Source organism: Lampetra fluviatilis, chromosome 7 (genome assembly GCF_964198595.1).
Source record: "Lampetra fluviatilis chromosome 7, kcLamFluv1.1, whole genome shotgun sequence".
Taxonomy (NCBI): domain Eukaryota; kingdom Metazoa; phylum Chordata; class Hyperoartia; order Petromyzontiformes; family Petromyzontidae; genus Lampetra; species Lampetra fluviatilis.
In genome coordinates this window covers 16,459,022-16,473,273 of record NC_136281.1, presented here as the reverse complement: position 1 = coordinate 16,473,273, position 14,252 = coordinate 16,459,022, and the positions used below count along the sequence as shown (strand labels likewise).

The window sequence follows — 14,252 nt, the reverse complement described above, 5'->3', positions numbered from 1 at the left end:
TTATTTTAATTTTTTTTCGCAGGAAAGCCTCGCTGAGAATTAAAACTCTTCTTCGTGGGGGGGGGGGTGGGGGTGGGGGGGTTCCTGCAAAAATTGTGCGGTAAGGGGCGATGTCACTTGCTGGAATGTCAATTGAGTCGTTTTTTTTCAGCATTTGAATATTTGGCTGTGGCGGAATTGGAGAATTCGGAGGATGCCCATCCCGAACAGGGGTAGAGCATACAAGCTGCGCACAGAGGCGCCTCAGGTGGCACGAGTGTTACCACTTCGCTTGCCGCTCTGCGAACCCTGGGTTCCCGTTTGTGCCATCATTGGCCAATATTCAGAGTTTTCGCGACATAATATCACTACACGATAACAAGTATTAGTTAGATCTCCTTGACATCTCTTAAACCCGTGGGCTGCATTAACACAACAGTGGTACCTGGTATGAACAGGATATTGCCTTGGTTGTGAACTGCCGGGTAGGCATCAGGCTTGGTTATTGTAAATCTTTCGCACTGTTTCACAAATGCACAGTGCTGCCAAAGATGGAGAGCTCGTGTTGGGCACAACAAAGCGTGCTCGCACAAAGAAGGCTACAAGTCTCCAATGAGTCGCTGTCCACCCCTGCATGGCAGTTGTTTGACCATACTTCACCCGGTTCCAATATCACTCGCGTCTGATGTTAGTTATGCATGGTCGGGTATCAAACTCAGATCGTAGTCTCATGTATATACGGATTCTAAGCACGAAACGATACTTTCACACCTTCGTCAATAACGATGCCCTTCAAGGAACAATTCCCTGTATATATAATAGGTGATTTTTGAGCAGTGAAGGTCTCTGCTTTAAAAACAAACAAAATGTTAGTGTAGATGATGTTGGGTTGTGTTCTTTGCGCACCGCTGCCGATGTGGAACACACAATTTTTTTGTTTGAGTCGAAAAGGGAGAGCCTTATTGTAAAATCCGGCGGACGTTGTGACATTCCAGTGTCTCATGCACCATTGACCTTTTGGCCGACAGACGCAGCTTATGAATATAGATTAGTCGTGGTTGGCTCAACATGAATGAAGGATTATTTGTTTTTGTCAGTATGTGCAAATTTACTTTAGCTACAAGGTGTTGAATATTAGTTTTAATTATTCTAATGAAGCCTCGGGAAAAGGTTATTCCACTCCCTTTTACCGGCATGCTTTGTCATGAGATGCAGGTTAAGTTAGTCGACTGAAGTTCAACACACATACAGATAATACTGCCGTGTTTGTTCACTGATGTGGCCATGGTGGCGCACGCCTGTGAAGGCAACGGTTGGTGGATCGCGTAGATTTGTGAAACTCCCAAGTCCACCGGACTGCCTGTAGCTTCGTTAACCTTTCCGTGCGGACCATTGTTGCAAGTATTCCCGTTTCCCTCCCACGTGGAAAACATTTCCTCAAAAGGAATCGTCCAAAAAGAGTTTTGAGACTTTGCTGGGTAATTGTTCAGGGTCTATAAATTTCCAACAATTGAGGTTGATTTCCTTGGTTCATCGTTTACCGGCTCGTCAATGTTTTTCGAGCATTTTCTGTCTTTCCGTTTTTCACGTTATTCGCTCCGTTAGCATAAGTGTAGCGTATCATTTGTAGATTGTCATCTATTCTTACATGCATGTTTCGATATATATCATGCATGTAAGAATTGAGTTTAATCCACAAATCAGTTCACTTTTGCATGTGTATTAAATATATTAATAAAATTCTTATTTTTTTTCGCATTGATCTTGCTGTCATTTGCGGATACAACGACGCCGCTCCACTACTCGTGTGTCTATGCTATGACCCCTACGAAATTGACGCCAGCGTCTTCAAAAGCGGCATTGACTCGGCTTGTTGGAGGAAACGTCGTCTGCAATTTTGCCGAGCCTGCGCTGTCCTTGCGCGCTCAATTTTCGCGATAATTGTGTCCTCATTGTGCCCAATTCAGTTTTATGACGGCGTTAACAATATAAAGTCTTCGGGCTTTGAGACGCGGGCCTCTGTTATAAGTTGCGTTATATATAATTTAACGCAACTCAGCGTGGCGCTTACGCGTTTCTTTCTGCCCACGCCTGCCCTAGGCCTGAAGACGGCGGCGCCGGCGGGCGTGGCTGGGGCCGCGTGGCCGCCCGTTTTATCGGCGATCAGTGGCGGTGCCACTACCACACGCTGAGTGGCCGAGAGGACCCGGCGAGGACCACGCTGATGCCGCTGCTGCGCGGCTGCCTGGAGGCGCTGGCGCTGCTGCCCGCGGACAGCGCGCTCGCCGTGCTGCGCTGCCTGCAGCCGTTGCTGCCCCAGGTGAGTCGTGGGGTCGGGCGGTTGACGCCAGATCCTCGCGTCAAAGGAGCGCGGGTACGCTACCCGTCTCCGCTGACGTTCCCGAGACCGGTGATGGAAATTCCACGTTTCTCATTGGAGAGCCGCGGCAAAACAACTCTTGACCTCGCGCAGAATGGTACTCATTTTATCTATCCGGCAGGGATGATTGGCTTGAAATCAACAGTAGCTGTCTGTGGATGGATTGTTCTCTGGCAGTATCAATTCATTTTTTACACGTGCCTCTAGTTGGCAGCAGCATTTGCTTGAACCAGCTACATATAGCATAAGCTCATGGAAAATAACTGATTCTTATACAATTCTGTGCGTGAGTCGTGAGCGTAATAATCAATCTTAACCGACGAATCGTGCCAGATGTGCGACGACAGGAAGGGCGGCGACGTTGCCGAGGGAGCGATGGAGGAGGAGGCGAGCGAGGCCCGGTTGGGCCTGTGCGAGCACGCCCTGCAGCTCGCCTGGAAGACGGTGCGCGACCTCGGCAACGACCCGCAGGCGTTCTGGCCGGCGCTCGGCGCCTTCGTACGGGCGGCGTTCGCTCCGCGGCTGTTGGTTCTCCGCGTCGACGACCCCGTCGCAGGGCGGCTCGCCGGCGCCCTGGCCCAGGTGAGCGGCACAGCTGCTGGCGCAGGCTCAATCGCTCGTTACTCTTTGAAAGAAGAAAAATATCATTCCCTTCTTTCGTAAACCTGCCACCTTTATTGATCGAGTTTGATCATGCGTGAGCTTCGGTTTGGACTCAATTTCCCATGCGAATCTTATTCGTGTGGACCACAGCCATGTGTTGGCGGAAAGAAAGCTTTTCCACCGATATCAAGCATTAGTTGTGGTATCTTTTGATGGGGGGGGGGGGGGGGGGTTCGATCCAAAGAATTGACATGAACGCCTTTCGTCTGATACACGAGTCGTGCCCGTTGTTTCGCTTCACACCGTTGGATGTTGAAGTTAGCGTTGATATAAATGCTCAGCGTAAACGCACGCCACTTTTGTGCGTGGAGCCTCGTGGTGTGGTGTTTGGGGGGTGGGGGAGGGGCACGATGGGAGCAGGTGGAGCGGGGGGGGGGAGCGTGTCGTGTCACCGTGCTTGTGGATGCAGCTCGGCCTCGGGCGGCGGTGTCGTGACTTCTTCCGCATTGACTTTGAAACGGGATAAAAATAAATTCAATTTAGGTCGCCTTAGTCACGGCGTAACTTGATGATACGCCCACCGCACAACAGAAACATGCCTGAATGCTGCGTTTAATGGATGTCCTCGCCACCTCAATTGAATGGGATCTTGTCTGCCGTTATGAAGAGACGGCGTGACGCTTAAAAAGGAAACAACCTTCAGTCGTTCTCCTTGACCTCATTCTCGCAGCTTGGCACAAACTCGCTCGCAAGTGCCCGCTGGAGCAACCGCGGAGCTCTTCAAGTGTTGTCGTGCGAGCATTGTGGGTAATGTACGTATGTTGAACTTCTTTCGTACCGTACGTAGCCAACCGTGCTCATCGGAGGTGTGGGGAATGTGCTGTCGGTGCCGAACCGTGCATCCGCGTCGCGCGTTACATACAAAACGCGGGATGTACGCTCATCAGAAACGTGACAAAACGTGTGTGCAGCTGTCGGGCGAGCTCGTGAGGATGGCCGAGACCAAGCTGGGCGTCTTCAACGTCCTCGTCACGCACTGCTGCCAAACGTGGCTGCCGCCCTACGGAGAACTCCCCGAGGGAGGCGAGGAGGCATCCGTGGAGGATGCCTGTTCCAGCGCGCTCAACCACGTGACCTTGCTGGCAGAGGCCGTTCTTTTTGGGCCTGTCTTCAGGAAAGAGCAGCGGTAAGGGCATCGGTGTGCAGGGTGACCAGGAAAATAAAACTAACCGCTACCTTATTAACACCGTTGACAGCAGTGGAAATTGGGTGGGGATCCGAGCAAAAGCTCAACTTATGAAACCAACCAAGTGAGACAAGCCAGACCAATACGTGAGCCTGGTTTAGCGTGTTGTGAAGTCGCCGTTGCGATTCACGAGTTGGCGGATCAGCATTTAAAGCCTGTGGAGTGCTCGGATTTGTTTATTCGATCGGCTGTGGCAAGACGGAGTGCCACAGCAGCATTAAGTTGCACCTCTGCCAGCGTGCGCGCAGCACCCATTGTTTTTTATGTGTCATGCTTGATCTGTCATCATCATCGTCGTTGGTCAAATATAATCAGTCCCCTGCTGGATGAAGGCTTTCCCGATCCATCATGGAGCAATCCGTCAAGCGCCCGAGCTGATTTCATCACTGGGGAGACAAAGGCGGCCGGGCGTGGTGTTGGCCACCCACTCCCTAGTGTACCGTGCCGACCTTAATAGGTGCTCGCTAACAGCACTTGCCTCAACGGTCTGTTAAGGCTAAACGGGGCATCTTTGTCTTCGTTTCGTGCGTGAGTGCAGGGTGTTGAACGACGCAAACTCCTTCGTGGAGAAACTGGGCGAGGGCTGCGCCGCCAACGCCGTCGTGGCGTGCAGGTCGGTGCCCGCGTGCGGCCGCTCCCCTCGCGAAATACAAGGCGATCCATCTGCAGATACCCCACTCAATTCTGTTGGGCCCTCTTGACTTTCTCCTACTGCAAAGGAGGAGTGATTGGATGTGGTGAAAGCGATGGCACCGCGTCGCCTGACTTGACCCCACTGAATGTTTTCTTGCGGGAGAGTGTTAGAACATTCAATAAGCTACATTGAGATAGATGGGAGATATGTAGAGGCTTCAGATAAGAATGTTTTTTTTCTATAATTTATCGTATTATATTAGTGGGGTATCATCGTGGTCGGCTCCGCTGACTTCCTTGGGCTTGAGCGCAGGTGGCAGCAGGAAAGGTGTGCGTCCAATCTTGCCAGGTGTCAGAAGGTCAGCCGCACTAGAGCCTGGATCAGCCTTTGTCAAGATGATCACCGGGCACCCAACAGCAGTGTTGTCATACTGCGTTGGCACTGGTGCACATGCGCACATATAAAAACTCAACACGTTCGTGTTATTGACGACTGTGTTGAGGTTTTGCATAAAACAGGTATGGGCTTCTGCGGCGTGGAAGAGTAGGCCAAATATCCTTCACAACGGCTCTCTAAGAGCGCCCGCTCATGGAGTCCCTATCGCCAGCAGCGGCGTGACCGATAGACAGCAAGGGCTGCCCCGGCCGCAGGGCGCCGCGTAGCTCCGATGTTCCTCCGAAGGGCTACATTCCCGGAACACTTCACCCCCCATGCCCGGCGTCCACAGGCAGTGGGCCGCACGCGTGGAGCGGTGCGCGCCGCCCTGTGCCTTCCGCACACGTCTCCGCGAATGTCAAGTGGCGTGTCGCTCGGCGCTCTCCCCATCTCGGCGTAGCGCGCGCTGCCACGGAGGTGACGCGCGCTCACGGGAGTGGCTTGTTTTTGCGCGGTGAATTAATTTCTCTCCGGAGAAGTAACCTCAAGGGCCCCGAGTGAGGAGGCACTTGGCGGGGGTCTCCGTGAAAGGCCGGACGATGACTTGGAGGTGACCTGTTTTTGTGTGCGGCCTGCTTCAAGCACTCGCGGTAAAATGCAAATATTCGACAGCTTCTTATTTTCGTCCTTTAATTGTGGGAGTGAGTGACACTGACCCGTAAGGAATGCAATTACATTTCCCCTGTGTATGTGTGAAGGAGCAAAAAAAAGAAATCCGTGAAAATCTGTAAACATTTCCATCAAATTATATTTTGTTTGAAATATAACACGGTACGGCCAACTTACAAGACACACGTGCGCATAATGTCGTTTTCAGTCACGGTGTGCTCACAAGGTATAAAATGCGACGAACATGTAATATCTAATTAGGAATGGGCGTAAGCTTAGCTTGCGGTTGGACCCCATTGACATGCGACATTTGTCTTGCCGTGGTTATTTTGCACTCTGGTACAGCAATGGTTTATTTTTGATGCGTTTATGAAAGGCGGGACAGATCAAGTAAGTTCACGTTTGCATTTTTCAAACCGTTAACCTCTGCAACAAGTGGTGAACGTGCTTCTGCTAGGCCGCGTCACAATTCAGATATCAGTAGCGAGTGATATCTGACTTGGTCGTAGGCCCAGCCTCGGCCTTACATGTGCAGTGTGTAAACATCAGAGTATGTTGTGTGGGTTGGCTCGGCCTAAGAATGTGTTTATGGCACAGTGTGTATACGTCAGAACTGGGTAGACAAAGGTGGCTGGGCGTGGTGGTGGCCACACCACCCTCTCATGCTGCAGCAGCAGCAGCAGCCTCAGTAGATGTTTGCGAACAACACTTACTTTATATTCTTGGTTCTTTCGGTAAAATCACGTAGAAGGGAAATAATAAAATAATAAAAATATAAAACAATAGATATTTTATTTTAATTGTATTATTTCCCTTCTACGTGACTTTACCGAAAGAACCAAGAATATTAATCCCTGCAGTCACGAAAGCTTTAAATCGAAATTTAACACGTATTTTGTTTTGTATCCGAACTTTGTTTTGTATCCGCACATATTTGTTGATGTGTCCATGCTCATATGAGGACCAGTGGCAACGTTGTTAGTGCACTGCGCTGTGCACTCAGTGACTTGAGTTCGATTTCCAACTACAGCTAACACAAGTGAAAATCGGTATCAGAATTTGTCCTGGGCCACCCCTAGGTTGACTCAGTTTTAAATAATTCCCGGTGCGGTGCATAAACATTCAGCACTGGGGAGAAAAAGGCCGCCACGCGGGCGTTAGCCACTCCACCCCTCGTACGCCGCGCAGGGCTTGATCGGTGCTCGCTAACAGCACTTGCCCCAGTAGTCTGTATGGCTAAATTTGGAATCTTTGTATTTTGCGCATGCTCATTCATAATGCCCAGCGAGAGCAAGGACGATTACATGGTTCGAGTGACGGCCCTGGGCTTCCTGCACAGCCTGAACCCAGCCAACCCAACACAGGCAAAGCTCAGCCGCGCCGTGCTGCTCGCACTGCTGGAGAAGGTGACACACCACCTCCACATCACCTCCACGATCACAATCTCACCACCTCCTCCACCACACCACCTCCGTAGTCACACCACCTTCACGACCACACCACCTCCACGACCACACCACCTCCGCATCCACACCACATTCAGATCACCTCCACGTCTACATCACCTCCGCGTTTACAACGTAAGCACCTCCATCACACCACCTCTGCAACAACACCACCTCCACGACCACACCACCTCCACGACCACACCACCTCCACGATCAGACCACCTCCGCATCCACACCACATTCAGATCACCTCCACGTCTACATCACCTCCGCATTTACAACCTAAGCACCTCCATCACACCACCTCCACGACCACACCACCTTCACGACCACACGTGCTCACTGTTTTGATATCCTTCATGAACTGGCCCCTGCCTACCTCTCCCTCTCTCATCTCAGTCTGCTCCCCCCCCCATGCTCTCTCCTACATCTCACTCTACTCCTAGTTGCATTTAATCGCCATATAAATCCAAAGGTTATTGTGATTGTATAATAATCCTATCAGGCTTCATGACACAGTCAGACGTTACTTACGACGGTCCATTGGAATCCAGCTGCAAATCACTTTATTTTGATTTGGATCAAATAAATCTTTCACGTGATGGTCACCAGCTGGAACGACCACGCGAATGTCACTCTCGGTGCCGTCCGCGAGGCCGCAGCTGCCGAACGCCGCTGGCCGCGGGCCGACGTCGCGAGCCCTTCACGCTCGTTCTCCCCGCTAACCCCATTTTGATCGCCGTCATTGACAGTAACGGCCGTAATTTTCCGCTGGTTGTTTTTGTGCCGCACGCACAAAGCAGCTTTGCTTGATTTGCAGCCCCACCACCTGGTGGTGTTTTTAAAATTTATTTCACCCCCCCCCCCCTCCGCACGCGCCGTGCACGTGGCGCGAGTGGCTCTTGATGTTTTATTTAGTTTTTTGGGTTTCTGTTCGCTGCGCTTCTCCGCGCTCACAGGCTTCCCAGTGGGCGGGGGAGGGGGGGCGAGCGGGGGGGCCGAGCGAGGCAACTCGCGTGTGAGAATCCGGGCCGTTTCAACCGGGCCGGCCCGGCTTCGGCAAAGTGGCTCGTGCACTTATGCAGCAATAAAGTGCCCGGGCGTGGCTGTAAAATGCGAGCGGAGTGCGCGTGCAGAGCGAGAGGAGAGCGAGCGTCAGCCTTGGCCCGGCGATGGCGGTCGTTCACGCTGACTTGCTAAGGGGGCGCTTATTGCGATCGGTAAAAATTTATGGCCCTGACGTTTGAACTGTGGCTTGAAAATTACAAAATAGGGCCCAATTTATTTTATTTTCCAGATGGTGGTTATCTGATTCTTTTTATATATTTATTCATGCACACCGGGAACGCGGTGTCTGCAGAGGGGCGGGGGGCCTTGGTTTTGGCCGGGTTCAGCAATGACCTGTGAAATCCGTTGCCTAACATTTTCAGTTTATCCTTCACTGCACTGGAACAAGGGGGACGCGGATTTGAGATTGTTCAGTGTACAAAGTAAATTGAATGGTATCACATATAACACGGCTTTTGTGTTTAGTTTGCAAATCTCGTATATGTTTGTATGGATCCATTTATTTCTAATCTTCATATGTACATTAATGATACATTTTTTTTGACATGTACTCACTCAGTCTTTCAGATCTATAAATATAGCGTGCCTTATAAATTGTAAAACCCAATGCTGAGTACAAAGTTCAGTTTTATAATTTGGCCGTAATAGTCATCAATAGTAGGATCGATTGGTAGATCGTTACCTACGTATTGTTCACCAAAGGATCGATCGGTGGATCATTACGTACGTATTGTTCACCCAAGGATCGATCGGTAAATCATTACGTACGTATTGTTCACCCAAGGATCGATCGGTAGATTGTTACGTACGTATTGTTCACCCAAGGATCGATCGGTAGATCGTTACGTACGTATTGTTCAGCCGGCGTTACTTCCGCACGTCATCAGGAATCCTCCGATCACGACGTGGTGATCGTGATGCATCCGGCGCGTGATTTAACAATCGTCCGTGCGCTCGCTCACAAACAATGCCGTGTGTCTGTCACCAAGCAATTCTCCCAAATGGAGAAATTACATTGAATCACGTCGACGTAAGTCAATCCAAAATGTGTTTTCAAAGCTATTCCATAGCCTGACGCTGCTGCTTAAAAAACATAAATGACAACGACTGTGCTCGCTGAGCCTGGATGAGCGCTAACCCTCCCAGATTGCTCGCTGGTTTATTTCACAAATTGCCCACATTCCCCGGAATCTCTCCACCGACTCCCAATCCATCCGCACATCAACGACGAGATCGCCCTCACCGTCTCACGAGGTCCTACGTGGACTCGCCCCTTCCAACCTCTCTCCCTTCTCTTTCACTCCGGACTCTCCGACCACAATGGCCTCCCAATCGTGGTCGGCCTTCTCCGTTGATGCCCCAAAAGCCTGGAGTTCTCTCACTGTGAACAAGCACGTGGCCCAGCGGATCGCTTTGTTCGAGTCCAGGCTTGTAGGTATGTTGAAGTTCTTTCGCACCGTACGTAGCCAACCGCTCGAACCGGAGGTGCTTCAGACCTTTCTCTTCTCATCTGCCCCGGTGTCTTGTTCAGTACAGAAGTGCTTTTTATTGCATCCTCCTCTGCCTCACTTCTCCCTTCAACCATACAACAAATCTCTTCCCCCGTGATGCCATAACCCGCATATACGTTTATTTTATTACATACTTTATAACGTGCGGCTCCAATTGGACATTTAGTACATTTACAATGTGTTCTCTTCTTGTCTAAAGGGGGATTTGAGTGAAAACGGTGACATCTGTGCGAGGGTTATCATCCCATCGCTCCCGCGGTTCCGGTTCTCCGGGCCAGGTGTGGTGGTCCCGCGCGGCTCAGAGGGCCATGCGTTCATTACGCGCACTCTATTTAACACGAGCAAACACAAAGAGGCCTCATTTAGCCTCATTGACTGTTTGGCCAAGTTGCTGTTAGCGGAGGGTCTGTAAAGGCCGGCTCGGTACACGTGGGGGGTGGTGATGCCAGAATCGCGAATGACCGGACAGTTTTGTCTTTCCCACCACTGAAATGAACCTGCCGCAGCAGGTACTCGTTGTAGGGTGAGTACATCTTTGGGTATCCCGGACTCCATTCACACGCCACCACTTGCTGGTGGTGTCTGTGGCAGGAATTTAACTCAGAATGCCCCGGTATTGGTGCAGTGCAGGTTGAATGAATTTTTGTTTGGTTTTTCAAACAATTAATTGTATATTCACTCCTGGACAGTGGCCTCCAATATCACAATCCCTTAAGGTCCTGCGATGCCACAATCCATCTTAGTCGCGCACATCGCTCCATCTCCTCACTGGCCGTTCTCTCCGCCGTGTTCTATCCATTGGCTGCCATTCCCATTTAAAAAGCGGTATGGAAAAAATAGGTTTTCCAAATTAGCGTTGAACTTATTTAACGTGTTTGATTTAACAACACGTTACAATTCACGAATGAACAATCATTGCCCATGTGCAGCCTGCTTCTGGCATAGTGGAGTATAATAATTGGGTTGATGCTGAGTTTCGCTTTGAAAAGTAGGGTGACAAATGTGCATTTGTATTTAGTTTTGTTTAAACAAATATGATCTCAGATGTCCTCTTCTGCCGTCACCGCGATAGAGCCCCATTAACCACGCTTGGGATGTGCATGCTAATAATACTCTGAAAAAAATGTTCTCTTGTGTCAAACAGAAGTGTTTAATTCTCACTGCTAAAATAATCCAAGTTAAGTAAAAAAAAAAGCCCGATTTAATGTGATTGGAAATGTACTGATTTGTCCAGGAGGGCCGCATTGAGTCGTATGACTTTTGTTTAGGAGGAGGGTCCTGCCACATTGGGTTTTTACTTCAAGATGTGTTCAATCGTTAATGATGAGTTGTGGTTATTACACAAGCGGGAGGAAACCAGAGCACCTGGAGAAAACCCACACACGCAAGGGGGGATACACTCAATCCCCGTACAGATGGAAACAGATGGGGATTAGTCCACTTGCTGTACTGCCTTCTGGCAAACCCAGCTGACACCAGGTGACCTGGTGTCACCTGGTGTCAGCTGGCCATTCGTGTCACCTTACCTGGCCACTCGTGTCACCTCGTGTCACCTGGTGTCACCTGGTGTCACCTCGTGTCACCTGGTGTCAGCTGGCCATTCATGTCACCTTTCCTGGCCACTGGTGTCACCTCGTGTCACCTGGCCACTGGTGTCACCTGGTCACTGGTGTCACCTTACCTGACCACTTGTGTCACCTGGCTACTGATGTCACCTGGTGTCACCTGGTGTCACCTGGTGTCACCTGGTGTCACCTGGTCACTGGTGTCACCTTACCTGACCACTTGTGTCACCTGGCTACTGGTGTCACCTGCACGTATTTAGCGCCCCAACCATTCCTGACGCCTTGCCCCATCCTCTTCAGCGGATCATCTCCATGGAATAACAAACGCATCGTCGTTTTAATGTCATTTGTATAATTTGGTTCTGGCCTCCTTAGAATAATTCAGTTTTTATTTATACATCAGTGTGGTGGCATTCTGCGATGTTATTTTTCAGTGTTTGCACGTTGTCGGGCGACACAACCACTGTAGTGCACTCTGGTGCCTTCAAGTTTAATTTATTTTTACCTTCGCGCAATTAATCAGCTTTCTGTCCGCAGTCCTTGTGGCTGCATCGCCCACAGACGCTCTGGGTTCAGGGGTTAATTGTCTGCATCTGAATTCCCTCCCCCGGCTCCTCATCGCCACCCTGCATCGCAGACCCCCACACAAAGCCTTCATATGTATGGTAATCAGTCGGCAAGCTGAAAAACCACTCCCTCTTCTTTAGGAGTGAATTCATAACCCTATCGGAGTCTGCATTTGTGCATCGTACAGCAGTTTTACAAGGTTTGCTTTTACATTTGCGGAATTGACGTCACACCCTCATTTCATGGCAATTGTGCCATCGCTGAATTTTCATCATGGAAAAAAAACATTTATTCCACTTTTTTTCCCATGTTTTAAGTAACAAAAAAAAACTGCGTTTTTGTTTATCTGAAAGATAAAGGACTTTTCGACAGAGCGGACAATCGATGAAATACAATAACAGAGTCGAGCAAAAAGGGTTAAATAATTTATTACAAAGCATGGATATGGAGATGACGGGACTGATTACCCTTATCGACAAATAGTTAAGCTCGGTGCTCGCATAAAAGCGTCACCGGCACACGTCCTGGGGTTAATGATTGTCACGCATGTTTCGTGTTAAATTACGGAGCACGCCGCGTGCACGCTTTCACCGCGGTCGCCAGAGAGAAGGTCTGCACGAGGGAGCGGCGTGCCTGCTTTTTCCGTCATCGGAAATCGCGCGAGGTGTGTTAGTTGACGAGAGCCTCACTCGACTCGCGCTGGCGTTAGCGCTGTGCGCAGGAAGGGTGCGGTTTGAATCCCTGTCCATTGGTGTCCCACAAACTGTGTTTCCCAAGAGGCTATTGCAACCCCGTGGGCTCCTGCAAGCTTATACGCTAAAAAAAAATACTTTGGTATTCTCCGGGTTCGCCGGCTTTCCCCCACGTGCCAAACACTCGGTGATGGAAGTGGCCAAACATCCCAAAGCAGGGCTCCTCTGGAAAACAGTCTTGAGATTGAGTATTTTAAAGGTAAATAAATGCCATTATTATCATTTTCATTATGCTCTATGAATTTGAATGCATGCCAGTTGTATTTCCGGCTTCAATCAAAGAGCAGCCCCTGTTTCGTCATCGCGTTTTGCCCCACAGATAACAATGGCATATCTATCCTTGGCATGGACCAACCCTGAAATCGAGCTACCGACCTTGCCACTGCGTCCATTCAGAGCATATCGAATGAGTCCTCGATATTCTCCCACTCCCCCCGCGGTAGGCGCTTTGTTAAATACCCAGCAGAACATTCCCACCGGCCCTGCTACAGAGAGTGCAATTCGTCGCTGGGGTTTTTTTGTTGTTGCGTGCACTCAGACCATCAACTGACTACACTTGAGGTTTAATCACGCACGGCTGCTCGGATTCTATGCCAGGGTCTAAGCGGTGTCAGCTCGTTTGAGCACAGGGACAATTGTCCTTTTCCCCCCCTCCCTCTACGTGCTAGACCTGAGCTTGAATGCGTGCCCTCAGTGGCGGCCGGCATCTTAATCCAACCGAGGCGTCGCCCCCGTGAGTCACGCGGCCACCCCTACTTATGCAGGATTCTTCATGGTTTACCGGGCTCACACGTCCTGTGTGGCTGTCTACGTGACCGCACGGTGATAATACCTGCCCCCCCCCCAATCCCCCACCCTGGGGGATCACGGAGCAGCCGTGTTTAATTAAAAATAAATAAAGCTACCACTTAGTGCGTGGCGGCTGACCCTGTGATTTTTGACTCGGCGCTCTCGGGAGATTCGTAGTGAACATCTCCCAGAGCGTATACAATGCTACAATGATGCAGGCATTGCCACCACTGCACGTATGTGTCATGAAGCCCTCTCGGATAATGATGATGATGCAACCGTACCTTCTCTTTCTTCTGCTATATCCTGTGGTCGTTGCAGGGTCAACAGCGGCCCGCCGTGGTCCACTCTTGCGGTATCCCACCTTTCTGGCTTTTGGACTTTCGCCGTGGTCATCGGAATAGCATAAGCACTTAATTGCAGTCGAGGTGCCGGTCTGTCGGATATTTGTGCTCCGTACATAACGCTGTAGTCCAGATGCTTTGAATACATCACGATGTAGGTAAACATAGGTCCATGAATGCATTGAAGCCCCTTTCACGAACATTTCGTTTCGTGACCAACCCTCCTGTGCATGAAGTACCTGTATTTCTCTCGGCGATTACACGGCAATGGAATTCGTCAAGTTCATTGTTTTAGCCGGGTGGGAACCGAAGAGACCGGGAG

General features: G+C 50.2%; 1 protein-coding gene across 4 annotated transcripts in view; it reads left to right on the top strand.

Moving 5' to 3' along the window:
* The window catches only part of TARBP1 (tRNA guanosine 2 -O-methyltransferase TARBP1), a 65,113-nt gene that overhangs the window by 13,526 nt on the left and 37,335 nt on the right, over nucleotides 1-14,252 (top strand). For all 4 annotated transcript variants that reach the window (XM_078858689.1, XM_078858690.1, XM_078858688.1 and 1 more), the window contains exons 18-22: nucleotides 2,080-2,299; nucleotides 2,693-2,941; nucleotides 3,934-4,148; nucleotides 4,747-4,821; nucleotides 7,172-7,292. In XM_078858689.1, coding sequence (XP_078714815.1) covers nucleotides 2,080-2,299; nucleotides 2,693-2,941; nucleotides 3,934-4,148; nucleotides 4,747-4,821; nucleotides 7,172-7,292 — 880 coding nt within the window. The remainder of the gene's footprint in view (nucleotides 1-2,079; nucleotides 2,300-2,692; nucleotides 2,942-3,933; nucleotides 4,149-4,746; nucleotides 4,822-7,171; nucleotides 7,293-14,252) is intronic.